General features: G+C 38.9%; 2 protein-coding genes across 5 annotated transcripts in view; one reads left to right on the forward strand and one right to left on the reverse strand.

The window, feature by feature from the left end:
* Nucleotides 1-992: 992 nt before the first annotated feature.
* PAK1IP1 (PAK1 interacting protein 1) lies at nt 993-20,457 on the reverse strand. Of its 4 annotated transcripts, XM_037844110.1 has the most exons (11): nt 20,114-20,457; nt 18,528-18,693; nt 15,313-15,433; nt 15,150-15,224; nt 14,570-14,622; nt 14,019-14,164; nt 13,824-13,921; nt 11,234-11,333; nt 9,137-9,260; nt 3,411-3,550; nt 1,066-1,228 (listed from the first exon to the last, which is right to left on the reverse strand). In XM_037844110.1, the coding sequence occupies exons 1-11, from the start codon at nt 20,195-20,197 to the stop codon at nt 1,190-1,192; spliced, it is 1,146 nt and encodes a 381-aa protein (XP_037700038.1). In that variant the 5' UTR covers nt 20,198-20,457; the 3' UTR covers nt 1,066-1,189. The 4 variants fall into 4 exon arrangements, with proteins under 4 accessions (XP_037700039.1, XP_037700038.1, XP_037700037.1 ...); XM_037844111.1 differs by lacking the exon at nt 3,411-3,550 and having other exon boundaries at nt 993-1,228; nt 20,114-20,455; XM_037844109.1 differs by lacking the exons at nt 1,066-1,228; nt 3,411-3,550 and adding an exon at nt 5,785-8,992 and having other exon boundaries at nt 18,528-18,690; nt 20,114-20,444.
* The window catches only part of C7H6orf52 (chromosome 7 C6orf52 homolog), a 170,463-nt gene continuing 164,626 nt past the window's right edge, over nt 20,258-26,094 (forward strand). The window contains exons 1-2 of the mRNA XM_037844747.1: nt 20,258-20,445; nt 25,289-25,472. Of these exons, the coding sequence (XP_037700675.1) occupies nt 20,258-20,445; nt 25,289-25,472 (372 nt within the window). The remainder of the gene's footprint in view (nt 20,446-25,288; nt 25,473-26,094) is intronic.

Consider the following 26,094-nt stretch of genomic DNA (forward strand, 5'->3'; position numbering starts at 1 on the left):
TAACAGACTCTAATCCAAAAAACATCAAAATCCCAAAGTTGCAGTGTTTGAATTCAATTAATGACCATTGAGTATCCACAAGAATACCAATTTCTAGGTCTCAAGGCACATTTTATAGCTTTCATTTAAGGGCAACCATCATCCATTCGTATAGATACTTTAAAATGAGTGAGACTATTTGCAGTCTACATTTTACTAGGAGGAAAAAGAAAACAAAATCAACCTGACTCCCCCAAGATTAATTAAATATTTCAATATGAACTCTTTGCCTCATGGGAAATGTCTCTGACTATACTACCAGGCAAGCTTCCCCAAAAGTCACTGAACAGAAAGGCTCACAGACCAAGTTACAATGCCCAAATTATATGGTTTATTAAATCAACTTAAAACACATAGGGAGAAGCAAAGAGAAAGAGATGGGATGAACACTGTTAGGATAGGGTGTGAGCTGAGTGCAAGAACCATGCAACCTAAGTCCTGGGTTACACTCTGTCTCTCTGTCTCTCTCCATCACTCTCTCTTTCTGCAGCATCAGCCTTCCAACTGATGGTACGATAATGAAGCCCAGAAGTCTGAGCAAGGAGGCCCACAGAAGGAAGGTGCTCTGAGCTGAGGACACACACTTGCTCTGTCAGAGAGAAGCAGGCACAAGTAAGTCTGGCTGATGGCTGTCGTTTGCCTCTTAGCCTGCAGAACAGCTGTGGATTTTCTTGTTTCTCAGGTAGAGGATATGAGAGGACAGAATGAGTTGTCCTAATTAAGGCCCCATGACTACTGAGAGCTCATGTATATTTTGTGTACTGTAAATGTTTAGTGCCCAGATGCATCATGTGTATTTAGTGCCTAGGAATAGTGTTCCAGTTTAAAGCTGCCAAAAAGCAATATACCAGCAATGGATTGGCTTTTACAATGGGTGTTTATTAGTTCACAAATTTATAGTTCTAAGGCCATGAAAATGTCCCAATTAAGGCATCAACAGGACGATACCTTCTCTGAAGAAAGGCTGATGGCATGTGGGGTTCCTCTATCACCTGGGAAGGCACATGGCTGAAGACTGCTGGTCCTCTCCCAGGTTTAGCTTCTGGTTTCCATGGCTTTCTTCAAAATGTCTCTAGTTTTCTGTCTGTCTCAGCTTCCCTTGGTACTCCGCTTGTTTCTTCCAGGGTGTTTCTGTCTGTCTTAGTTTCTCTCAGCCCCTGTGGGTCCTCCTTACTTCTCCAGGGGCATCTTCTGGATTACATATTTTAGCTTCTATCAAAAATGCTTCTCTCAGCTTCTCCGAGTTTCTGTTTCTGTGAGCTCTTTTTTTTTTTCCTAGCTTGAAAATTTTTATTTCTGATTTTCCACAGTTCAATTTGTATTTTATTGCAGAAGTAGAAAAGTTAGAACATATTAGGTAAACAGCTACAAATCCAGAGTCTGTTACCAGCAGCTACCATTGCTGGAAGAGTTTTCAGGTCATACACCACACTCCAACTACTACTAGTCCACACAGTCCCATTCTTAATGTCCCTTCTTCCCTTTCCCATGAAGCTGTCACAACTTGGGGAGACAAACACGTTCTTAAAAGAAACTGTCTCTGTGACTGTTTTTTTAAAGTTCCAAGCTGAAAAGTTATCAGAAAAGAGACATGAAGCTGGGAGGCCTCAGACCTGACTTTGAGTCCATCAAAGACAAAGTGAGTGTGTTGGACGTAAGGTATTTTCAGACTTGGACTCAGCCCAGCTGCCTTTAGCAAAACTCTATAAAGATGCCCCCTGCCCCAACCAAGTCCTAATTCAAATGCCTCGTCTGTGAGCTCTCTTAAAGGACTCTAGTAAAGGATTAAGATCCACCTTGAATGGACAGGGTCACATCTCCCTGGAAACAATCTAATTGAAAGGTCTCACTCACAATAGATCTGCCCCCACCAGACTGTATTAAAAGAACATGGCCTTTTATGGGGTCCATAACAGCTCCAAACCAGCATAAATAGTGTGTCCTGGACTTTCTATTCTTTTCTATCTTATGTTTAACACATGCTCTATTAACCATTTATCTTTATGAATTCTGCCTGTGTTTAAAACTCTTTACTTACTAACTACTTATCTATACTTAACATATCTTAAAAGGTGTAACTTATGTTTACAAACATATTCATTTCCTTTAATATAGTTTTCTCAAATGCAAATGCACATTCCAACTGTATTTTTTTTTTTAATGCCACATTAAAATAAAAACTTCCTTTTTCAAAACTTAAGGTTCGTGATGCAATCTGGGTCACTTAGACTATTGAGCATTCTTATTCTGGTACAAAACAAATTTCCTAATAACAGCATTTAGGCAGAAGAGAGAAACAAATACACTTAGCAACTAAATTTTGCACATGCTGGTAGCTTGTGAGGTAAGCAGCGATAGGCTATCAGTCTTCAGCATGACCCCTGGGAGTTCTACCTAGCTCTGCCCCTGGTGCTGCTACTGTAAAAGGAGGAGCAGCTGGTTTCATTAGACTAATGATGCAATACACAGCTAGAAGGCGCAGAAAGGGAAGGCAATCCAATGGAGCTATCTTGGTAAAGAAGAGACAGGAAGAACCAGAGCAGTTTATAGACAAAGTGCATTAAAAACATAAAAGAATACCTAATTACTTTAAGAAAGCTTCATTTGAACTCTATTAGAGCATTTCTCAGCGCATTATTTAAAGTATTGGAGATATATTTTCAAGGAGATCTTAGAATTTTTATTGATTGCTTTTGCCTATAGAAGTTCCAGATTTTTTTCCTTGGTAAGATCCCAGGAGCTTTGAACAATAAATAGTCATCCATTACTTTAGACCTAGCTAAAACATGGTACACTATGCTTTAAAACTGTGCAAAAATGTATAATGTATAATTCAAAATTTTATGTGTATAAAATGTATAAAAATGTTAAGAAAAATTTTGTTTAAATTTTCAACCAAAAAAAAAAAAAAAAAGTAGTAATTGGAAAGAAGGCCAAAGGGGTTTTGCCATTTCCAAATAGTGCTTATACTTGACAGAAACTGCATTTGAATGTAATAAGAAAGTTAAAGTTAACATCTAAACTTTTCTTAAAAATAATTATTAAAGCAGACCCAGTGGTCCTGCAGATCTGTGTCTTGCTTCAATAGTGTTTGAATGGAACAGATTTGGGGACTGTCCCCACACCTTTTCAGCCTTGACCATCCTCCAGCTGTCTCTCCAGTTGCAACATCCGGGACCATCTTCTCAGTCATCCCCTGCTTCCGGGACTGGCTAATAACCATTCTTTTTTTTTTTTTTTTTTTTTTTTTGCGGTTAGCTCCTCATTCTTGACCAACTATGAGCTCCCAGATCCCTCAGAATTATTCCACTGAAGTGGAGGCCTCTGTTAACCCCCTGGTCAACCTGCATCTGTGGGCCTCCTACACCTACCTCCCTCTGGGCTTCTATTTCAACTGCGACAATGTGGCCCTGAAGGGTGCAGACCACTTCTTCCATAAGCTGGCAAAGGAGAAGCGCAATGTCGCTGAGTAGCTCTTCAAGATGCAAAACCAGTGAGGTAGCCGCGCCCTCTTCCAGAACATACGGATAGGCAGGACATAATTGAAGTATTAAAAAGGAGAATTTCTTTCCCGTTAATGTTTCCTCCCTTCCCTACTTACTTTCCTCCATCTTCGAATACTCGGAAACTATGCCAGTACAATAGGAAAATGGAAAGGAGATATTCCTTAGGCTTTCACGTACTCCACTCTAAGCCTTGAACTAGTTAAGACCTGCCCCCACATTTTTCTCACCAGCACCTCACTTATAGTTAGCCCACCCTTCTTTGCCACCATATATATTATGGTGGCAGAGAGCTCCAAGATTCTGTAAAACTGAAAGTAAAATATTCCCTACTACAAAGATTTTGGCACCATGAGATTCCAATTTACATTATAGGTTAACTTACCCAACAATCCACAAGTTTATAAATAACCCCTCTGTGATGGTTAGGTTCATGTGTCAACTTGGCCAGGTGATGGTGCCCTGTGTCTGGTCAAGCAAGCACTGGCCTAACCTTTACTGCAAGGACATTTGTGGCTGGTTAATAAACCAGAAGGCTGGTTTATGAAATCATTAGTCAAGTGATTGCATCTGTGGCTGGTTACATCAATGAAGGGAGTGTCTTCTGCAGTAAGAGAATTCAATCAGCTGGATTTAATACAATCAGTTAAAGTCTTCTAAGGGAGGAAAGAGAACGTTCACTTTTTCAGCTAGCCAGCCTCTCCTGGGGAGTTCATCAAAGACTCATAAGAGTTGCTGCTCACTGCTTGCTCTATGGAATTTGGACTCGTGCATCCCCACAGTTGTGTGATACTTTTATAAAATCTCACATTTACAGATATCTCCTGTTGATTCTGTTTCCCCAGAGAACCCTGACTAATACACCCTCTCAAAGTTGGCTCACCTTTTTTAACAATACCAAACGATTACAAATTTTATCTCCTTTTGATTTCTGCTTATACTACCATCTGCTGTTTAACATGTTCCCTATCATTCAGTATCTCATGACACCAAAGTAACTGACATCTACTGAGCTGTTACTTTGTCCAGCTGACATAATATACTCCTATTACTGAGATGATAGTGGTAGTAATAGCCAGCATTTTTTGAACACTGACAATGTGCCAAGCACTGTTCGAAGGGCCTTACACATATTCATAGGTTTAATCCTCACAATGCTCTTATAATGAGTGAAGAGGTTATCATCCTCAGATAGATGGGGAAACTGAGGTACACAGTCATATGCAGAAGAGCCAAGATTTGAACCCAGGCTATCTAGTTCTAGGGCCCATGCCCTTAATCATAGGTAGCTTGCACTGTATCTTATGTCTGGTATCAGAGATTAGGCATGAAAATAGAAATTCAAAAGCCAGCAACTCCCCAATTCTCAAAGGAAGTGTTTGCTAAGACTCACAGAAACACACACACACATAGACACACACCCTCAAAAAACACCCCCACAAAACTATAAATTCCCAAATTTCAAATCTATTTTGAAAATTGTCAAGTTTTTTAAAGATCAAGGATTGGAAAAATAATTCATTGAACAGAATTTCAAAGCTGAAGTTGACTTTACCATGTAAATCAAGACACAAGTTAACATAAACCATCCAATTAAGAGATGAAACTATCTACACCCTAAAGAAATAGATATTTCAATAGCAAGGGTTAATGGGGCAATGTCAACCTAAAGGCAGCTCTCTGCTGCATTGACACTGACATCTCTCTAGGCAAGCCCTGATCAATGTCATTAACTTGTCAAGCTGAATGACCTTGCAAGGCTGTGATAAGGCACCCCAGCACCCCCACCAGGATGGTGTCAGAGATAGTCAAGCAGGGAGCCAGACTTTCATCAGCACTGGCTGATAACAAGACCCCTCCCCACTGCACTATCAGTGGAGATCAGGAGGGGAACCAGAACTCCCACTTCTGCCAAGCAGTGATGAGAAAGGCAGAGTGGGGACCCTGGACTTACACCCCCATTTGGCAGTAATGGGGTGGCACGGCACATTCCCTCTTCCCCTGACAAAGAAGCGTCAGAGAAAGTTAGTTAAAAAAGGTTTCAATAAGAATCAGAGTCTCATAACATATAACATGAAAATATCCAGATTTCCATCAAATTCACTCATCCTACCCAAAACCAGGAAGTTCTCAAACTAAATGAAAAGACAAGCAAAAGATGACAGCACCGAGATGGCCGAGATGTTAGAATTATCTGACAGAGACTTTAAAACAGCCATGATAAAAATACTTCAACAAGCAATTATAAACAAATAAAATTTTTAAAAAAGCACCTTAGTGAAGAAGTAGACAATATCAAGAAAGACCAAACAGAAATTTTATAAGTGAAAAATACAATCACAAAAATAAAAAGCTCAGTGGATGGGCTCAATAGGAAAATGCAGGGAACAGAGGAAATAATCAGTGACATGGAAGACGGAACAATAAAACATGGTACAACCTGAATGAACCATGAAAACATGCTAAGTGAAAGAAGTCAGTCACATATTCTATGATTCCATTCATATTGAAGTCTCAAACAGAGAACTGCAAAGATGGAAAGATTAGTTGTTGCCTAAGGCTGGGAAGTTAGGGAAAAATGAGGAGTGACTACTAATGGCCTCAGGGTTTTTGGTTTTTTCTTTTTTTTTGAGGTGATAAAAATTTTGACCTAGAGATGTCAACCATTTCCAATACAGGTATCAGGATCACCAACAAAAGCCCAACTCCCACAGGCTCTGATGGAAAGACGTTTTCCTCACAGAGCAAGGTCAGCTTCACTAGTGGGCGTCAGTTCCCCATAGCCAGGAGGTCTCAATCCAGGGCTGACTCAGGGAGATGTTCTACATGCAGCACCCCTTTCTTGTATTTGTGTGCTACAATGGAGTAACCCCACTCCTTTCCAGCTGAGAACAGATGTACCACTGGTATGTAAGCTGGATGTCATAAAACATGCCCATCAGACTGTCTCAGGGAATATTTATATATGCTTGGGACAATAGGGAAAGGAATGCACCAACAGTTCCCTTCATCTGGGGAATGTGTCTTATCTCGCCAGGCTGACACACCTGGTCCTGAGCACAGGATGTACTTCTGGGACCCAGGAAAAGCCAGCAAGCCATGCTAGGACTGCCTCCTATCACAAAAATATTCTAAAATGGATTGTAGTGATGGTTGCACAACTCTGTGATATACTAAAAACTATTAAATTATACACTTTAAGTGGATGAATAGTATGGGGTGTGAATTATATCTCAATCAAAAGCCATTATATTGTTCAATACAGCTAAAGCATTTATGAGGTGAAATTTATAGCACTAAATGCATACACTAGAAAAAAGGAAAAATCTCCAATCAATAATTTGAATTCCCAAATAAAATAAATGCAAAGCAAGCAGAGGGCATGAAATAATTAAGAGCAGAAATCAATGAAACTGAAAACAGAATAGAGAAAATCAGTGAAGCAAATTGAGTCTTTGAAAAGAGCAATGAAATTGACAAATCTCTAGTAAGACTGACAAAGGAAAAAAGAGAAATGATGCCAATTACCATATCAGTAATAAAACAGGGGCCATCCCTACAGACCCCGGACACATTAAAAAAAGGGAATACTATGAACAAGTCTAAACACAAACTACAGCTCAGTCAATATGAAATAGATAACTTGAACAGCCCTATAAATATTAAGGAAATTCAATTCAGAACTTAAAAATTCCCCCGAAAGAAATCTTTAAGCCCAGCTGGTATTCCTGGAGAAACTGGATCAAAAAAATCTGTACACTAATGTTTCTAGCTTTAGTAATAATACACCCAAATTGGAAACAACTCAGATTGTTTAAGCAATGAATGGTTACATTGTGGTACATCCAAATTACGGAAAACTATTCAGAAAGTAAAAGAAATGAACTATTCATATATACAACAACCTGGATCAATCTCCAGTGAATTATACTGAATGGAAAAAAGCCAACCCCAAAAGGGTTACATACTTTAATAAATGATCTCATTTATTAAAATTTTGTCAAATTATAGAGAAGGAAAACAGATAAGTGGTTGCTCAGGGTTGGGAGTGGGGAGAAGGGAAATGGGTATGGCTATAAAAGGGCAATATATGGGATCCATTGAGATGGAAAGCCTCTGTATCTTGATTATATCACTGTTCAATATCCTAGTTGTGATGCTGAACTATAGTTTCCAAGATGTTACCACTGAAGGAAGTGGGTAAAAGGTACATAGGATCTCTTTATTATTTCTGACAACTGCATGTGAATCTACAATGATCTCAAAATAGAAAATTTAATTTAAAAAGAAAAAGTATATTCACTGTTATAGGCCTAAAGTAAGTTAAAGGGATAGACTGAAATTTTAGATATAGTTTGGTTATTTCCTAGATGATTTCCATTTTCTTTACCCTTTCCTCCTATAAAGTGAATGGCAATTCCAGTGTCTGAGTGTTAGGTATCTTTAATATGTCATTTCAAAATATTCAACAATCTTTTTAGGAAAACAATTAAATCTTTCAGGTAGGTAAGAGATGGCAGGATTAAAATCAGCAGGGCTATTTAAGACTACCTTTGTTAGAAGATTAACTGAATTATTTTATGTCTTGAAAAAGAAAACAAAACTAGAAATATCATTTTCCTACCCTTAAATTATCTTGTCATCCACTGCTTGGAAACAGAATAAAGAAGTTTGGCAACCTCTTCTTATGTTCTTAGCACTAAACATGTTTCATACATATATATTTTATTTTACATATAAAATTTTTGTTTGTCTTAATATACATTCTAATATAAAATTCTTTTTACCTTTTGTTACCAAAATGAACAAAATTTGCATTAAACTTACAAAAACCATTTGAGAAAGCCAAAGCAAGGCAGTTTTTCCATTCTTCCCATATGCAGGAGAAAATTTGAAAAACAACTCTTCTACCACCTCTGATAAAGAATGGGTTCAAGATTTTCAATTTCAAATTATAATATTTTGAGAAAGATCTTTATTTGCTATATAAATATTTAGTAAAAATTATAAAGTATTCATTAACATACTATATTTCACACCATGATATATAATTAATATACTGTTGCCTACCAACAAATTTTTTACCACTATTTAATTTAAAAAAAACCACCTGAAAGTGATTTTGAGTCTATAAATCTTCTCCATAAGAAAAAACTCCTTGCTTTTACTCAGAAAAAGACAATTTAGACACATTCAAAAACAATGTTTCACTTAGGAGAAATCTGGGATTCACTGCATCATTTGCAGTTTCTTCTTTTTCCTGCTCTTCTTTTCCAACCTTTCTACCATTTTCCTCTTCTTGGTTGACACCAAGCTATTTCCTTTCGTTGGTTGGTTGTTGTCTCCACTTAAACCACATTTCTCTGCATTAGCATTTGACTGTCTTTCTTCTTCCTGCACTGCTTCTCCAGATTCCTTTTTGCTGATTTTAGAATGTTCTTCTTTACTTACTAAAACACAAGAGACAGTGCACTTAGACTGTTTTTCACATTTGAATGAAATATGTACAGAATGACAATAAAGTGAAGTTCTCTGAATCTCTACTTCAATCATTTAAGATTATCCAAATTCAAAAAATGGTCAACTTAATTTACCAGGAGAAGGTTCTGCAGCTGGAGGAAGGCTTTCTTTCTTGTCTGTTGCTCTGTCTAGCCATACTCCAAGGCATGTCAGCCTGGCTTTAGTATTAACTTCACAGAGTAAAGATGGGGGAACTTTCTAAAAGGGAAGGAAAAAAAAATTTTCCTAACAAAAATAGAGCAGAATTTTAAGTAATTACTTTTCTTTATCCATAATCAAGTTACTTTAATTTAAAACTTATTGTATTTGCTGAGTGTAAAATATCATTGCTTTGTATGTGTGACTAGAATAAAATTTTTAAAAAATGTATCAGTGGTTAAAAAGATATACTAACAATTTATTAACAGCCTTCTAGGAGCTAGTGGGATACCCACAACCAGATTATGAGAAAAACATCTATAAACTGGGAAAAGAAGGAATAATTATAGACCAGGTAATGTCACAATTCTTTTCCTTTCTTTCTCTTTTACTTCAATTATGGGATTTACAGAAATAAAGCACAACTTTAAGACAGTAAAACAAACTTAAATTCCCAACTATCATAAACTGGCTAACCATGACAAATTAAAACTGTAAGTTCCAAATGAATGTCTACTTAATTCAAGGAAAACTGAACGCATAAACTAAAAGTAAAAAGACTTTAAAATTTTTTTGCCCTTTTTTGTAATGTGAGCTGGCATAAAAACTATTAGAAAGAATTTAGGCCATGACATTGTGGCTACTTCAGAATAATATCTTAGTGCACTGTTTAGAGGGGGTCAGTGGAAGGTCTAACCTTAGGATTAGAAGTCAAGTACAACTGACTCCAACTCACTCATAATTTTACTCTATTTATGTTGCCAACAACAGACTCAGTTTTTTTTCATAATGTTTATGCAAAGCTTTTGCCTTTAAATTGTTCCTCTTTATTCTTTTACTGACCTAATAAAAGTTGTTTATTCATATTTCCAACCACTGAAACCAACGAAACAAACAAAACTATTAGAAAGAACATGGTAACAGTACAGTGCTTTCATAAATAAAATATGCTAAATGTAATGTCTTACACACTTTAACTCCTCCATACCACAACTTAACAATATAAATAAACTTTAACAGAAAGAGAAAAAAGCAAATTAAATACATGATGGGAAAAGAGAGGATGTCTTTTAGGTCTATATGAAACAACTGAATCTAAGCATAGCTAACCGGCTTTACTGATTCATGTAGGGCACAAAAAGATACGACCAAATTTAGCAGCTTATGGCTAGCACTGTCTAGGTGAGACTCTGGATCTGAAGATATGAGAAAACCACCCATTCAAGATGTTCTCCTTGAACAGTAGGAACATTTCAGCAAGGCTTGCCATGACCTTTTCTCTAATTCCACATTCAATAAACAAATTTTGGATTACTTGATTAGCTCCAATGGGAGCCACTATGCAAAAAAAAACTGTAAGAGAAGTCTATCTACTTCCTTCATAATTTCATTTACTTCCTTTATAACATTTACCTTGTTTGATGATGGGTTTGACTATGTTGTCCACAAAGCCAATTTATGATAAGAACTTGGAAGTTGTCAATTCAGTATGAGCAGGGACCAAGTCTTGTTCATTTCTAAGGTTTAACCCAGAACCTTGCACAAAGTAGGCACTAAACAAATCATATGGACAGAATGTATGCTTATGAGAAAACTATCCTTCAATTACCTCAGAATAATAAACCAGGAGAGATAGACTACAAGGAGACTACGGAAGGGAGTTCAATTTCCCATTACATATTTCAAAATTATTGCTAGTGTCATAATATGGATCAAGAGTTTCCAAATTCTTTTTGTAATGGCAGTATTTTCATGTAAAAAAACCCTATAGAGAACCCTAATATACAAGGGATGAAAATAGAACTGCTCTGATTGAAACAGCAGAGGGGGACCTGGGATCCTGCAAGCTCAGACTCACAAATGCTAATCCCTAAAGCACTTCTGTGGAGCCCTAATTTTAAAACCATTAATATCAATAATGCAAAGTGATTAAAAAGTACTTATGAGCCTTAAAACGAACATTTCACCTACTTAACTCAAAGTAATACTAAGACTTGCACTAAAATATATTTGCATTGTGCTAAAACACTGACCTTGTCCTGTTTAAGTTTCCACATTTTGATGAAACCATCACTTGATGCTGTAACAATAACATGATGCTTTGGAATTTCAAAACTGAGTATGTCTTTTACCCTAGGATAGAAGTATTAACATCATAAAAGATCCTTTCTTCCAAATAGTGTCATACTCTTGTAAAATTTCTATGTACAGTCCCTTGCTTTTTCCTTCAATGCCACAGAACTGTGCTTCACATTCTCATCAGTTGGCAACTCATTTTCTAGATGTGATTAATCAGGTGATAAATTTCATCTACATCTAACTCCAGTATAAAATTAAGATCATCTGCAGAGGAGTTAACATAGCAGGTCTGAGAGTGCTATCTTCTGGAAGGCCTGCTCACTGTATCAGCACTTGGCTGGCATCTGGGAACTTGGAATCTGGAATTCTGAGTGAGCTCCCACTACCCTAACTGAAAAGAGAGGCTCAGTATGTCTAAACGCTTTGTATAAACAATACAGTTTGTGCCAAACACCTGCTTTCCTTCCGGGAGTCTAGATTTTCACGTGTCAGGCAGAGGGTGCCTACCTGACCGGCTGCCAATAAAAACCCTGGGTACTGAATCTCTAATGAGCTTTCCTTGGTAGGCAACACTTCATACATGTTGTCACAACTCACTGCTGGGAGAACTGAGTGTGCCCTGTGTGGCTCCACTGGGAGAAAGGACCTTTGGTAACTTCAGTTCAGTTTCCCGCAGACCTTGCCCCATGTGCCTTTTCCCTTTGCTAACTTTGCTTTGCAACCTTTTGCTGTAATAAAGCATAGCCATGGGTACAACTATATGCTGAGATCTGTGAGTCCCCCTGGAGAATCATGAAACCCAGAGGCAATCTTGGGGATTCTGAGAGATGACGACGGATAACTACAAGTAATGAAAGCATCACAAAAGACATAAAGATGAGTAAAACAAAGCTCCTTGCCTTAAGAAACTGAAAGTTCAGTAGGAGAGAGAAGTGTATGTCAAGAGAGATGACTCAAGTCCTTTTTCTTTCCAATGCTATGAAGCCAAGCCTAAGCTTCTATCGTTTTTCTTTGGGATTTAGGAAGGTAGTGTAATTGGCCTCCCTACTTCCATTTTTGCACTGTAACAATCTTTCAAAACTGTAAATCAAATCATGTTACTTCCCAGACTTAAAACCCTGGAAAACTGGGATCTGCTTTAAAATCACAAGCGAGAGGAGACAGTGGCTGGAGAAATGGACAAAAGGGTGGCCACAAACTGACAATTAATGAAGCTGGGTGGTGGGCATTTGTGGATTCCTTAAACTAGTCTGTCTTTAAACTTTCCCACAGTAAGACAAAAGACAAAACCTACAAAGGGGTTTAGTGTAAGATGTAAACTCCTGATCATGGCCAAAGGTCATGCACCATCTGGCCCCTCCCGGCCTCCCCCATGCTCACTGAGCCCCAGCCACATAGGTCTTCTGCCTGTTCCTAGAATGCAGCAAGCTCCCTTCTCCCTCAAGGCCTCTGTGCCTGGGGTTCTTTCCCAACTCTTTTTAGAACTAGCTCCTTTCTCATCTTTCCTTGACCTCTTATCTAAATAAATTACCCTTGTTATTCTTTAATTAAAATACCTTTCCGTTTCCTTCCTGTTAAACTTATCTGTTTACTTGTTTAATCACCAATCTATGGCCCCACTACTGTATAAGAATCATGAGGGGGTTAAGACCTCATCTTCTTGTTCACTGTTAAATACCCAACACAATACCTCATATTGAATGTTCAAAGAATACTTGTTAAATGAATGAATGAATGAATGGCCAAACAGTTGACATTACTACATTTGAAATGGCTCTTGAAGCAGGGCCTGTAGCCTGACTGCAGTATTCTGGGCATTTACAAGACAGACTTCTTAAAACTTAGAACTAACAGAAAACAAGAATAAGACTTATTTGAGACATATACAAATATGCAAATGAACCACATTAAACTCTTTTATCACCTCTTTTCCAGATTATAGTGGGAAAAGCAAGGACACAGAGTCAGGAAGAACTAGGTTTAGCTCCCAGTTCTATTACCCAAGAGTTGAGAAACACTGGACAAGTTACTTAGCTACTCACTTGGAGACTCAGTATCTGCCCTATAGAAATACAGTAAGCATTAAGATGCACTTGAGGTGAAGCATATAACACAGCAAATGACAACAAACAGGAACTCAACGAATTCATTTCATTTCTCTTGCAAGAGAAATAAAATAGTGCAGAAAGGGGGAAAAGGGCAGCAAGAGGACAAAAGCAAAAGGACCAGAATGGTCAGGGAAAAAGCTCAAGACTGTTCAATGTTTTCTTCACTGAATATGCTTGATTTCAGGTCCCAAGTCTAGGTGACTTATTTCAAAAATAAATATTTTGTGCAAATGACTAGTCCTGATCAAAATTCCACCACTTTTGCATTATTAAGGCCAAGAACACATTTTCCACCACTCTCTCAGACTCCAGAAATCATGTATATGTAGCTATGTCTATCTCTGCAATTATTCATAAAAAAATACCCTGCTTTTAAAAGCTATTACATATATAACATTTATTGAAACTACACTCACATAGAGATTGGTTAAAATACCTGTTTTCATGAGCTTTAAATTCACAGAGGCACGTTAGCGAATCACAGTCAAAAAACCTTACAACTTCTTCATCTCCAGCCAGAGCAAGAACAGACTCCTAGGATAGAGAAAAAGAATTATATCCAGAATGTCATCGCCAATTCTGATCAACACTATATATACTAAACTTCCATCACTGGTTTCTGATCACTTACTGAAAGAAATGCAACAGAAGAAATTCTCTTTTCATTTGTGATGGTGCCACTAATGGCTGCAGTATCAAGTTGGTAGATGTCTATTTTATTCATTATGACAACTATGTACTTCTCTCCTCCTGGGGACCATTCAACTATGTGAGCATCTGTAAGTTAAAAAGAGGGAAAAAAAAGTTTTTTTTCGATTTATAAGTAAAAAATAAAATGATCATAGTAATAATAAAAACAGCAAGTACCTACACTGTGTATTTTCACATCCATTATATTATTTAATCTTCACAACAAACTTATGATACACATTATGTGAGTTAAATTTTATAGACAATAAACTGGGTTCAAAGAATTATGATCATGCAGCTAGTAGGTGGCAGGGCCACAACAAGAATCCAGATCTAAAATGGGAAAACAAAGTAAGCTAAAGGATTCACTCTCAGAGGTGACCACTGTATGCAGGAATATAAATGTGTACATGCATATTTACACAAGAATGTGCATATAGATATGCACATTCCATCAAGTTACAAAATACATTTCAAAACAAAAATACTCACTTTGTTTTATATTTTTTATGAATGCTGATCTTCCTTCCACAAGATTCCATGTTCTGCAAAACAGGGAGCTGGCTTATTGCATGATCATCAATTAACTTTTATTAAATGTATAAGATGTATATTAGTAAGCCATTATGCAAAAGAAGCAAAGAAGAAATGGCAATTTTGCTAAATACTTGACTAAAGGACTTGCTATCTTTCTCAAAGCAACATCTGTAACATTATTTAGCATGTTAAAGCTCCTTCCATTCCTGTACCACTTTAATATGCTATATCTATTATATTTTCAGAAAGTGAACCCTCAAAACATTTCTTCATTTTATAGCTTACATGTAAACGTACAGTGGTGCATGTTTTTATGTAGAGCTTGTTATTTTTATCATACCATTATGAAAAGGTTCATTAGCTTTCCATCTTTCCTTTCTACCATAATGTCTTTCAATGGTAAAGAGCTGTGAAACAATACAGAAAGAGTATCTAAGATTGTAGCAAAAGACACCCTGCAGGTGGGAGTCTTTGTTTTATTTGGAGAACATAGACTATTACTTAACAAAAGTGCTCTTGGGCATTAATAACTTACCTTAATGTCTTATCTGTACCCACAGACAGGGCCAACTTGCCAGATGGGTGAATAGAGAGGAAGGTCACATGTCCTCTAAAATAAAACCAACAGTTAGCCCCCAACTTGACTGGCGCATGGGGAACACCGATGTGGGGTGGGGGAAGGAGGTAGCCAGACTCACTTGTGAGCTTTTATAGACTTGAGGCATTCCCATTTCTTTACATTCCAGACACATATTAGCCCATCTTCTGCTCCACTGATTAAGTGCCTGTTGCCATAGAATTTCAGGCAAGTTATTGTGCCTGTGGAAAATCAAGTTTCGAAATAAGTTATTTCGAAAGCAAACTCCATTTCCGGTTTGAAGGTTATGCTGTGGTAAGTAAAACATCCACTGTTTTAGTATCACTGAAATATACCTTAAAGTCTTCAAAAACTAATTTTTTTAAAAAATTTAAGAACATACAGTTTTAAGGCTATGCAAATATTTTCAGCTGAGACTTTCTCCAGTTCTACAGATTTGAACTAATCAGCTCACACTTTCTTGCTTCATGTCTTCATAAGACTAAATTTAGGAGATGGTTGGCTAGGATAGTTTAATCAGGAAGTCAACTGAAAGTAACCAGCTATTCTGAGGAACAAACCTCAGATGTAGAACCTTATAACTTCCACCTTCTAAACAGTGAGCTAGCCACCCATCATCCACAATCCATTTACTACCACTCCAGAACTGTTTTTGAGTCAACTTCTACATACTTCTCATTCACTGTCATGAGAATTTACTAGAACAATTTTATAAAATATTACTCATGTTTTTCAACTATGCCCTCTGGCATCTCCTTTCCATGGTAAACAAACTCTCCTGTATCTTTTCAATCTCTTCACAAAACACTCCACTCCCCTCTGCCTAAACTGAAACTTGGATCTTCTATAAATTTCCCCTACAGCTCTTGAGACTGGGAGAAGTGTTCATCATATACTAAAAGGTTGGAGCAGGTGAGATGGCAAATTCATACCATTATACCTTACCCTCAAGTAGAAGTCCCTATTCTCTGAAGTTTGTATCACCCAGCATAACCACCCTCTAGCTCAAAAGTCAGTAAACTAAAGCCTGCAGGCCAAATCCAGCCTGTTTTTGCAAATAAAGTTTTAATGGAAGACAACCACACTAATTTATTTACATATTGCCTTTGAATGCTTTTGCACATGATGGCCTTTAAGGAGTTATGACCAAGACCACATGAAATACTATTTGGTGCTTTACAGTATTATTTTGTCAATCCCCGACTCATTTGTGTTCATCCACACAACACCTGGTCAGTCCTTTCCTGTACCCTTTACTCTGAAAGAGCCAGAGCATCTTTGATGAATAATTTTGCACCCAGCATAAGCCCTCAGAACCTGTGGACTTGGGTACCACCTTCTTTTCAAAGTAGGGTTTTAGATAGCCATGTCTGTTTTCTTTTTTCCCTATTATTCTATTTCTTACTTTGGGAATGCTTTCCTACATCTCTTCCTTCTGCCCATGACTCCCTCTGCTCTCTGGAAAAGGGCTATTGTTTTTCCACCAACTGTTGGAAAAACAATATTTATACAGGGAATGGAGGAAACCATGAACCCTACTCATTCACTTCCCATCCAAACTCCTTCCAGGTGAGTCTTTTTCTTATTGTTGAACACTTGTTCTAAATGATTTTGGACAGACCAGATTTGTTTAATGTACTTCTTCTCTAAGCCTAAGACAGAGAGATGGCTTCATTGTATGAACTGGGATTAGCAGACAGAGGGGAAAAGGAATGTATGCTGAAATCACTCAAAGCCTAGCTTCTCCTGAAAAGCAAGATACCTGTCAAAATAGCCAAGGACTGTCTAATATAAGCAAGATATATGTCACTCCAAATTTGCTGCTAGGAACCAATGCTTAGCATGGAACTTCTGACTTTATACCAAAGAAAGCAGAGTAAGAAAAAGGGTACCTATCCTATCTGCCTTTCATTGTTGGAACCAACCTTCCTGGCTGAATTCCCCTAAACTAAGTACATGTCTATTCTGTTGTAAGAGCTTCCTTTCCTTTTCCTTCTTCTCTAACACATGTTAAACCTCTCATTCTCCTTCCCGCGGGAAAATGCAAGAAAAACAACATATACTATTAGGTACTGAGAAAAATAAATCACCTTATCAGACATTCTATCCCCTGATTCTGTCACTAACCTGGGCAACTTCAACATCAGTGTGGACAATCTGGCCAAGAGTTGAAATCTTTGATTTCCTCAACTTCTGTGACCTTTGCTGCCTCTGTATTTTAGTCCTCCACAAGTACAGTCCAACAATGTTATCACCTAGAGCTGCTCCATGAGAATCTATATTCTCTGACCACAACCTTACATCTTGCCAGCCCTCTCATGCCTTCCTTCTCTTACACTCCACCTGCTCTTTGATTTCAGACCTCTGGACCCTTGTTACCCCAATTCCTCTACACTGACAACACAAACTATTTTCATCAACATACTCAATTCCTTCATACCTCAGTCCTTCTATTGCACACACCAAGTAACTTTCCTCTTCCTCTGGCATTTCTGCAGTTTATTGCTGAACTCAGAAAACCCTGCAAATGATGTTATTCAATCCATACCCTCCAACTTCAACTAGACAGTCTCTCTTCACCCCTTCTGCCTGTTCTTAGTCAACACGTCTCCATGCCCAAACAAGCAATTTCCTCAAATCTGCATTACTCTCTCCCTCCCCATGCAATCCGTAACGTCCTCTTCTCAAGGATCTTCATGATCTGGCCCCAGTTGACTTCACCAGCCAACTCCAACCTCAGTTTTAACCTCTTCATAATACTGAACTACCTACAGTTCTCCCCACATGCCAGTGGTTAAAAACAGAGGCTCTAAATCTAGGTTCAAGTCCTAGTTCCACTGTTCTGTGACCATGAGCAAGTAATGTAACACTTTGTACATAAGCTTTCTATAATCTGAAGATAAAATGACACTCTTCTAGCACACAACTGGGTATACAGTACTCCCTAGTAACATTAGCTATTGTTATGATGTTCCTCACACTGCTACTTGTATTCCTCACACTGCCACTTGTATTCCTCACACTGCCTACTCTGCCTAGAATGCCCTTTTCTCCTCCTTGCAAACTTCACCTGGCTCAAACAATAACTCAATTATTAAGGAAGCTTTTGGGTAACACCCCCAGACTGAGCTAAGTGCCTCCTTTGTATCTACTAATACAGACTGTGAACAATATCGGCGCAAAAAACCACTTCTTTCATTTCTGTAACCCCTTGCACAGAATCTGCCAAATAACAGCCGGTTAATGACTTATTTAACTAGTCAAATTTTAAAGTGCAACACCTCAACATTATCTTAAAAGATATAACTTTCTTACCATTGTGATGAACTAGAGCCCCATGCTCTATCTTCTTTTTCATGTCATAAATGTGAATTGTTTCATCTTTGCTCCCAGTGACTACAAAACGACTATTTACAGCCACCGCTGACAAGGAGGCAGTGTGGGCATGGTGAGTGAAGTCATTCACAGGAGTCCATTTCTGCTGAAGAGTAATACATACAATCTAGGTCACAATCACATACATTATAATTCTCTAGAAACAGGGATCGATGCTTCCACAATCTGTGAAAACCACCAAAGGATCCTACAAATGGAGAAGAAAACATGTAATGTAGATTAAAAAAAGCAAACAAACAACAATGCTGAGAATTGAGTAAGGAAGGTATGCAAGAAAGTGTGAAGGCAACGCTGGGTACTATGACTCCAGAACACTCCATGGGAACTGGACTAGAAGGACTTTAAGGTTAGAAGCAGTAATGGATAAGGGTTAGGGAGTTTCAAGTGTTGGAGACACCTGGGGGTTTGAGATGCAACTACACCAATTATTAGCTTCATGGCTGCGAGCAGGTCATATAACCTACTTAAACTTTAAGGTCATCTGTAAAATGATTATAACTGTATCGACCTTAGAGGGTTGCCGTGAGGTCTACTATGTGTCTGCAACATAGTATGACATTTTATAACAAAGAGAACACAATCAACAGCATCATCTCGGAATATTCATAAGATACCACCTTTTACCACCTTTTAGCCAAAAGACCCAAACAGATCAATAACCAGAATTTAAAATAAAATAAATAAATGCAATTAGCCATGTCATATACTTCCAATTTTCCAGTTAACTCAAGCCTCAAACCCTGAATTTTTCATAAATAGGTACTCAGTGAAACAGATTTCCAAGAGATACTTAAGATTGCTTATGGGGAAAAAAATAGCCTGACTTCTGTGGACCAAAAGTTAGGAGATTTGATTTCTTCTACTAGGAAAGTCCTGTTTGTTTGACTATTGGCAATGTACCTTTTTATTCATACATCTAGTATGATACCTATATCTGGCCGCAATTTCTCTCCATTTGCCTTCCCCGGGGTGAGGAAAATGTCTAGCAGGATCCGTGCTTTCCCAATCTTGCAACTCCACTGCCTAGTCCATAGGAAGTGTTCAAAAAATACTGAATGAACTGGTGCCACTTTATTTATGTGGGATTTATCTGGATCCGGCTCCAACATTTTGTAAAATTCCAGAACACAAACTCTAGTGAATGAGGGAATTGTTATTTCATTAAATCCTGAATACCTAAACTGGCTGTCAACTGATGGGAGCAACCCTTAAATCCACTATTTACGACTCATTTGCCGTGTGCAGAAACTCCAGTTTCCTTCGTGCACTGTGTGCATTTTGTCAACTACAATAGACAGTCATCTCATCTTTATGAAATGCCGACTTCATACTTTAAAAGGCTAACTTTGCACTTAAGTCTCCTGAGTTTGATTCACCAATTTATCCACAAAGATCAGACAGGGAACATCAGACGCCTAAATGTTTACCTCTGCCTGGTGGGAACCACACCTGACCTTCCCCTGCCCACACCCCCTCTGGCGGCCCCTCCGCGCGCGCGCTCTTACCTGGTGACCGCCGCTCTCCTCCCGCTCCCTCTGCACATCGAACCCAAAAAGGACCTGCTCGTAACAACCAGCTACCAGCTCCATTCAGGAGTGCACGTGCCTCGCCAACAAGAACGGCTCGGAGTAGAGGAGAGGACGAAACGCATGCCAAAGGAGAAAGGTCCTTCCTGTGTCGGCGCGCAAATTATACGTCATGATCACGGGGCTGCCTTGCAAGCGCCTGCTTCTGTGAAAAAAGTTTCAGTACTCAGAGACCAGGCGGAGGTTGCAAGAGGAGAAGAAGGAACGACGCCACACCAAGAAGGCCCAATTGCAAAGACAGAAAAATTAGGGTAAACAGGCATGTTCTAGGAAGCTGTGACCTAGGAGCGTCTGGGGGAAATGAGGCGGGCCATCCTCTAAGGAAGTCCTTCATTTCCGTGACGTCCTAAGGCAGGTGCAGGGCGAACTTCCGGCCTGGGCGGGAGGGGTGCGTGTTGCTTTTGGCAGATCTGTGTGATTGATTAATCTGTGTAGAGGTTCGTCTCTTGTGGGCTGAGATGCAGTAGGACCAGAATTAGGTTTCCTTTCTTGTGCGGGAACCAATGGAACGAGGGTTTATCGCTCACATTTTCTTGTAGCAGAGCAAGGAGTGTTGTGATTAGGTTTCGCGGTCACTCAGCGGGGCGGAGGCAGGCCGGGGCTGCTGCGATTAGCCTGACGTGTGCCACACTGAACGGGCCAGATAATCCCGCCCTGCTCACCTTTCCTTTGAACTTGGTTCTCACGCCTCGCTCTGTAATCATATTGCATCTAGGGCCTGTAGGGTTGCGGCACATCCTGGGGAGAGAGGAAGACGCTTCACGCGAGGGGTGAAAGAGGAGGGCGGCACAGTCATAACTGATGAGCATTCCAGAAAGAAATCTCACTTTTATTCCTCTTTCACCACCGCCCCTGATCGTCCCCCACTCCCGCTTAGGTGCAAAAAATAAGGGAATTTTGAGGTTTTCAAAAGATATAGAATTAGAAATACAACTTTCGCACACACTTCCCAATAGAGTACATCTTAAATCATTTAATTAGTTCTCATAAATTCCATACCAGATCGATTCGACAAGCAAGAGTTAAATGCATCCTTCGGTGTATAATCTTCAACCCCCATTTGAACTGTAATACTATCTTAGCACCTAGACCCTTTCGCTGCCATGAACTTTTGTCTCCGGTGTTTTGAATTCTCAGTACGTGTTAATTCGGGTTGGGTGTTGTGAAAATGATTTCTCTTTGGATGGTTGGTTGATTGTCATTGCAATGCAAGAAAGGCCTGTCTTCTGCCAAATTTGGCAACTCCGTATCACAGTCACTTTCCAAGCCCTAAAATCCTGATGTTACACTGTTTCTCAATCTCTTAGAAACCCTTGCATTCGGATTCACCATTTTATAAAAATTGCTGCACTGTTATCTTAATTAGGTTACAAAAAGTAACAAATTATTTTAATTATTTACATTATTTTCTATTTACTGCTACTTAACTATATCCACCAAAGAACCACACTCAACTCAGGAGTGTGAATTCCTGGAATGGATCCCGTGGGCATGGGCCAAAGAAGCATTAAGCAAGAAGTTTCTTTCATATTTTGTCTTTAAAAATGTGCTTTTTGTATTTTACTCCATGACTTTTCTGTTCATTTTAATAAAAATAATATTTTCTCATCTAAAAATCTAAAATGGGAAAATAAACTTTGAATAAAATTGGTGTTTCAAAATCATGTGCTTTATATATTCTGTTGCTTCCAGGATGCTCCTGGCACCCTATCTCATTCCCCCAGTGAAATCTGAACACTATTTGTGAAGTTTTGAACTAATTTATTATGTTTTTTTAAATTAGTTTCAAACTAATGCTGTAACAGGGTAATTACTATATTCAACCTCTATTAAACCTGCTCAAATATTTGTCACATTTCAGAGGAGAGAAACGATGCCTTGAAGAGTCTTTGGTCTAATCATAAATCTTTGAGAATATAATTGGTTCTAGAATGAAGACCAAAGTGTAAGCAACAAAAACATAAAGTGGTTTTAAAACTCGTAAAAATTAGTGGAACCAATAGATCCCGGTAAAACATCTAGTTCAGGTGTTCTTAATCTGGGAAGTTCCTCCCTGAAATTACATGCAAAACTGGGTGTATACATTGTGGGGGAAGAACATTAAATTTCCAAGGAGATTAATGACTCATAGAGGTTAAAATGCATGGAAACACCTCTGGCTATAAAAGTTGAAATATTTCCAAAAAAGTAACTTTTTAAAGATTCAGCTAAGTAATAGGTGAACCAGGGCTGCAACTGCTTTTACATTTTGTAAGGCTTGAAGATTTTCTTAACAGAAAAGTAAGAATCAGCATTGCATTTCCTTCGTTCCCATGGCAGTAGTTACCTAACTTGCTCCGACCACAGTTTTTTCATTGTCTGAAGAAAAACACAGAGTACAAAATTATATACCTATTCAAGTGGATTGGAACTGAGCGTACTTCCTGTAAAACCTTTGTTCTGTTTTCTAAACACAGAATTTTAAAAGCCATTTAATCTCATCCTGGTGAAAACCACGGCTTCCAAGAAACAACCAATTGTTGAGAATTCAGCAGTCAACACTAAAGCACAACAGGCTTGTTTTGTTTTGTTTTGTTCTCTTTTCCTTTTAAATTATTGATTCAAAAGCTTTTAGCACTTAAGTCATGCATTGATTTATTCATTCACTGAACAAATAATTATTCAGTGCCTGATTTTGCTTGCTTTGCTAAAGAAAAAAAAACAGCCAATTTATCTTTGGGGGTATGGTGATAAGGTGGATATCCTGGGCTAAAGGCAGGGTACAGTGGGAAAAACTCAGCCTTGTTGGAAATATGAGTATCTACTCTTCCTGCTCAATGATTCTTCTTTCTCAACATGACAGGAGCAGATCTGCTAAGCTTTAGGAATACAGAATTTAGGAATACGGTTTTCGTTGCCTTTGCACTATGAGCCAAGGGGAACCAGAGATAGTGGACTACTCCCCCCTAGACACTGTCCAGTAGTAGTCTGCCCTGATATAAATTTGCGTGATGGGAATAATCCAGGTGCAGTATAAGAAATTTGCGTTTGAGGCTTTTAGGGGAGGGAAACAATATTTGTAAATTCTTTTTTTCACCACTGTCATATACAAAGCCCCTGAATGCCCCACCTTCACCTATGGAACCTTGCTGATGGTTTTCTGTGCCCCGGCTCCTGCCATCTATCTTCCTGGGTGGTTTCAACATGATACCTTGGCCTCTCCATTCCCAGCCTTCTTACCACCTTATTCTCAATGATCAACTTCCACAGTCCCTTCCAACTATAGCCTTATCTCTCACCCATTCATAGCCAAAATTCTGGTTTTCTCTCTCAAAAATCAAGTCAGTCCTAAAAGGAGAGGAAGGGAAAAAAAAAAAAAGCCATATATTTTTACAGAAAGAGAATTCTTAAGTCCATTCATTGCTGTTTAGTTTCATGTCTAAGCTGCTATAGTAATCAGGAATGGGTTTCACTTCATACAAAACAGTGCCTTCCGCAAGAACTTTATGTCTTAAGTTAAAAATTCTGGAAATAGGCAGTCTAGAGCTGGCCTGGGGTCTGTACAATCACCAGGGACCCAGACCCCTTCTCTTTTTTGGATCTAATATCTTTCTTTGTACATCCCTCCTCCTGGATGGACTTCTCCTTTGGACTCCTCCTAGTCCAAGACAGCTGCAAAGTTCTTCTCACTTCAGCCCTCATCTGTGTTTACGAGAGTAAAGGACAAAAAGGTCTCTTTCTAGGAAGAAAACTCCCTTTACCTACACAGTCTTCCTGAAGCCCCGTGTTCTATTTATATCTTATTTGTCAGACTTTGGCCACCTGGCCACATGTGGTTGCAAAGTGGGGAGCTGGGCCTATTAACTGCTCCCAAAGAGAATGAATATTGGGTGGCAGCTAGCAAAAATGCAACTGTTATTTTAAAATAAACTGCAGGAAAATGGCCAAATTCTATATGCCCCTAGTTAGACTCAAAAGTTATCCTCTTAAATCTTGACATTTATGTAGCCCTGCCGCTTAAAGTGTCTGGGAGCTGGCTAGAAATGCAGAATCTCAGGCTCCACTCCAAATCTACTGAATCAGAACCTGCTTTTTAGCAACATCCCAGGTAACTTGTGTGCAATTAAAGTTTGAGAAGCACTGCTCTATGGTGCTTAAAAAAAAAAAAGACAAAAAGAGAAATATTTCTTTAAAAATTAACTTGAGTGTGTGTTTGAGATGGACCACTCCCCCCATCCCCCATTTTGATTTTTCATTTGGTTGGGACAATGATTTCAACCTGAAGGGGATTTTAAGCAGCCTGCTAGAACATCAGAAAATATCTGTAGAGGTGCTCTTGTTCCATTAGGTTGTTCTTAGCAGATGACTTGGAGAAGGGGACATCAAATTGTAGCATATATCTTAAGGTTTTTTTTTTTTTTCCAGTTATTAAAAAGTGACTTTCTTAGTAATAAGAGGAGTGAAATGGAGACTTCAGTGACCATCATAAACTCCCAACACACACTCCTCCCTCCCTCTGGGTTCTGGCTGTCCCCAAGGCCTGATGGAGACAGTGCTGGCAGCTCGAACAAGTAGAATAGTGTGCAAAAATTCCCCCAGCTGACCCTGATGCACCCCTCCCCCCACTCACAGGTTAACCCCATTGCCAGGAAAATCAAGCAATTAATTACCTAGCAGGAATTGCCCCTAAATGTAATCACTCTGTCTCAAAGGTGAAAGGTGTTTGCCAGGATTGAGTGTTCTTAGCAGGCCAGCTGGAATTTTTGACGTGGGTGGAAGTTCTGCTGAATTCCAGGTCTCATTTTGCAAAGCTGCTGGATAAATGGCTGGGCTGGGGAGCTTTGCAGGTTTCGAAGTAGCTCAACAAAATAATTATTACTGGTACTGGCAAAGGTGAGGTGTTTTTTGGTTTGGTTTTGTTTTTTCCTACTCTGCAGGAAAACAACCACTTGTGTTCTACTTACGTAAATTTTTGGCAGTTTGCATGATATGGCTTTGAAAACAGGTGCTCTTAAACAGGTGAAGCTAAAATCATACTAACTTGAAATTTTCCCTGGAAACCAACAAGAAGTCCCAGTTTGGTGAATGATTTTGTCATGTCCCCTCTGTTGTTAGGGTGAAGCTGGAGATCCAGCCACGCCAGAATTGCCCCTCTGCCAACTGGTATGAACAGCAGCTGAGCAACGGGTATCCCCTCCCAGGCTACAGCTATGGCCGCGCAGCAAATGGCAGTGGACACAGCCTTCTCTCTGTGGGTGACACCCCTGGACACCCAGCTGAGGCATCGGTGGAGTCTCAGGTACCCCTTGCGGCGAACGGCGAGGAATCCTGGGTTTTAGAGTCCATTAGGAAAATATTTTCATTCTCTTACACAGGCAAATCCTGTCATTCAAATTCCCATCTCATTCAAATTCTCACAGCCTTATGGTTTTTTTTTTAATTTGTTTGTTTTTTGCTCCCTATTTTAATACCAGAGCGCAAAGCTGATACCCTAAGAAATTTTACCTTGCAAACAGCTGTAAATTCTCACTCACTTCCAAGGGAAAAATAACAGGCTTTGTGAAGCCTTGACCTAAACAGGAATGGATTTTTTTTGCTTTGTTTTGCCACAGCAGAACACACTTTTAAAAGCTTTTTTTAATACTTAGATTATTAAGATAATGCATTTTTAAATGATATAAAGATGTAACAAAGTTAGGAGAAGCCTCCCCACCCCTTGCCTCTTCCCCAATCCCTCCCTATCTAGGAAAATGCCCTTTCAAAGTGGGACTGTGCCCTCTGGAGATTTCCCCTATATTCTTGCTAAATCAGTATGGTTGGGCTTTGTTTCTCTTTGGCAAGTTGTGGGTGTTTGGGGCGAGAAGAGACTACAGGGTCCATACTGGTTTGCTCTCTGTTTTGTAGGTTGCATCAAGAGAGCG

The sequence above is a fragment of the Choloepus didactylus genome, chromosome 7 (genome assembly GCF_015220235.1).
Source record: "Choloepus didactylus isolate mChoDid1 chromosome 7, mChoDid1.pri, whole genome shotgun sequence".
NCBI classification, from domain to species: domain Eukaryota; kingdom Metazoa; phylum Chordata; class Mammalia; order Pilosa; family Megalonychidae; genus Choloepus; species Choloepus didactylus.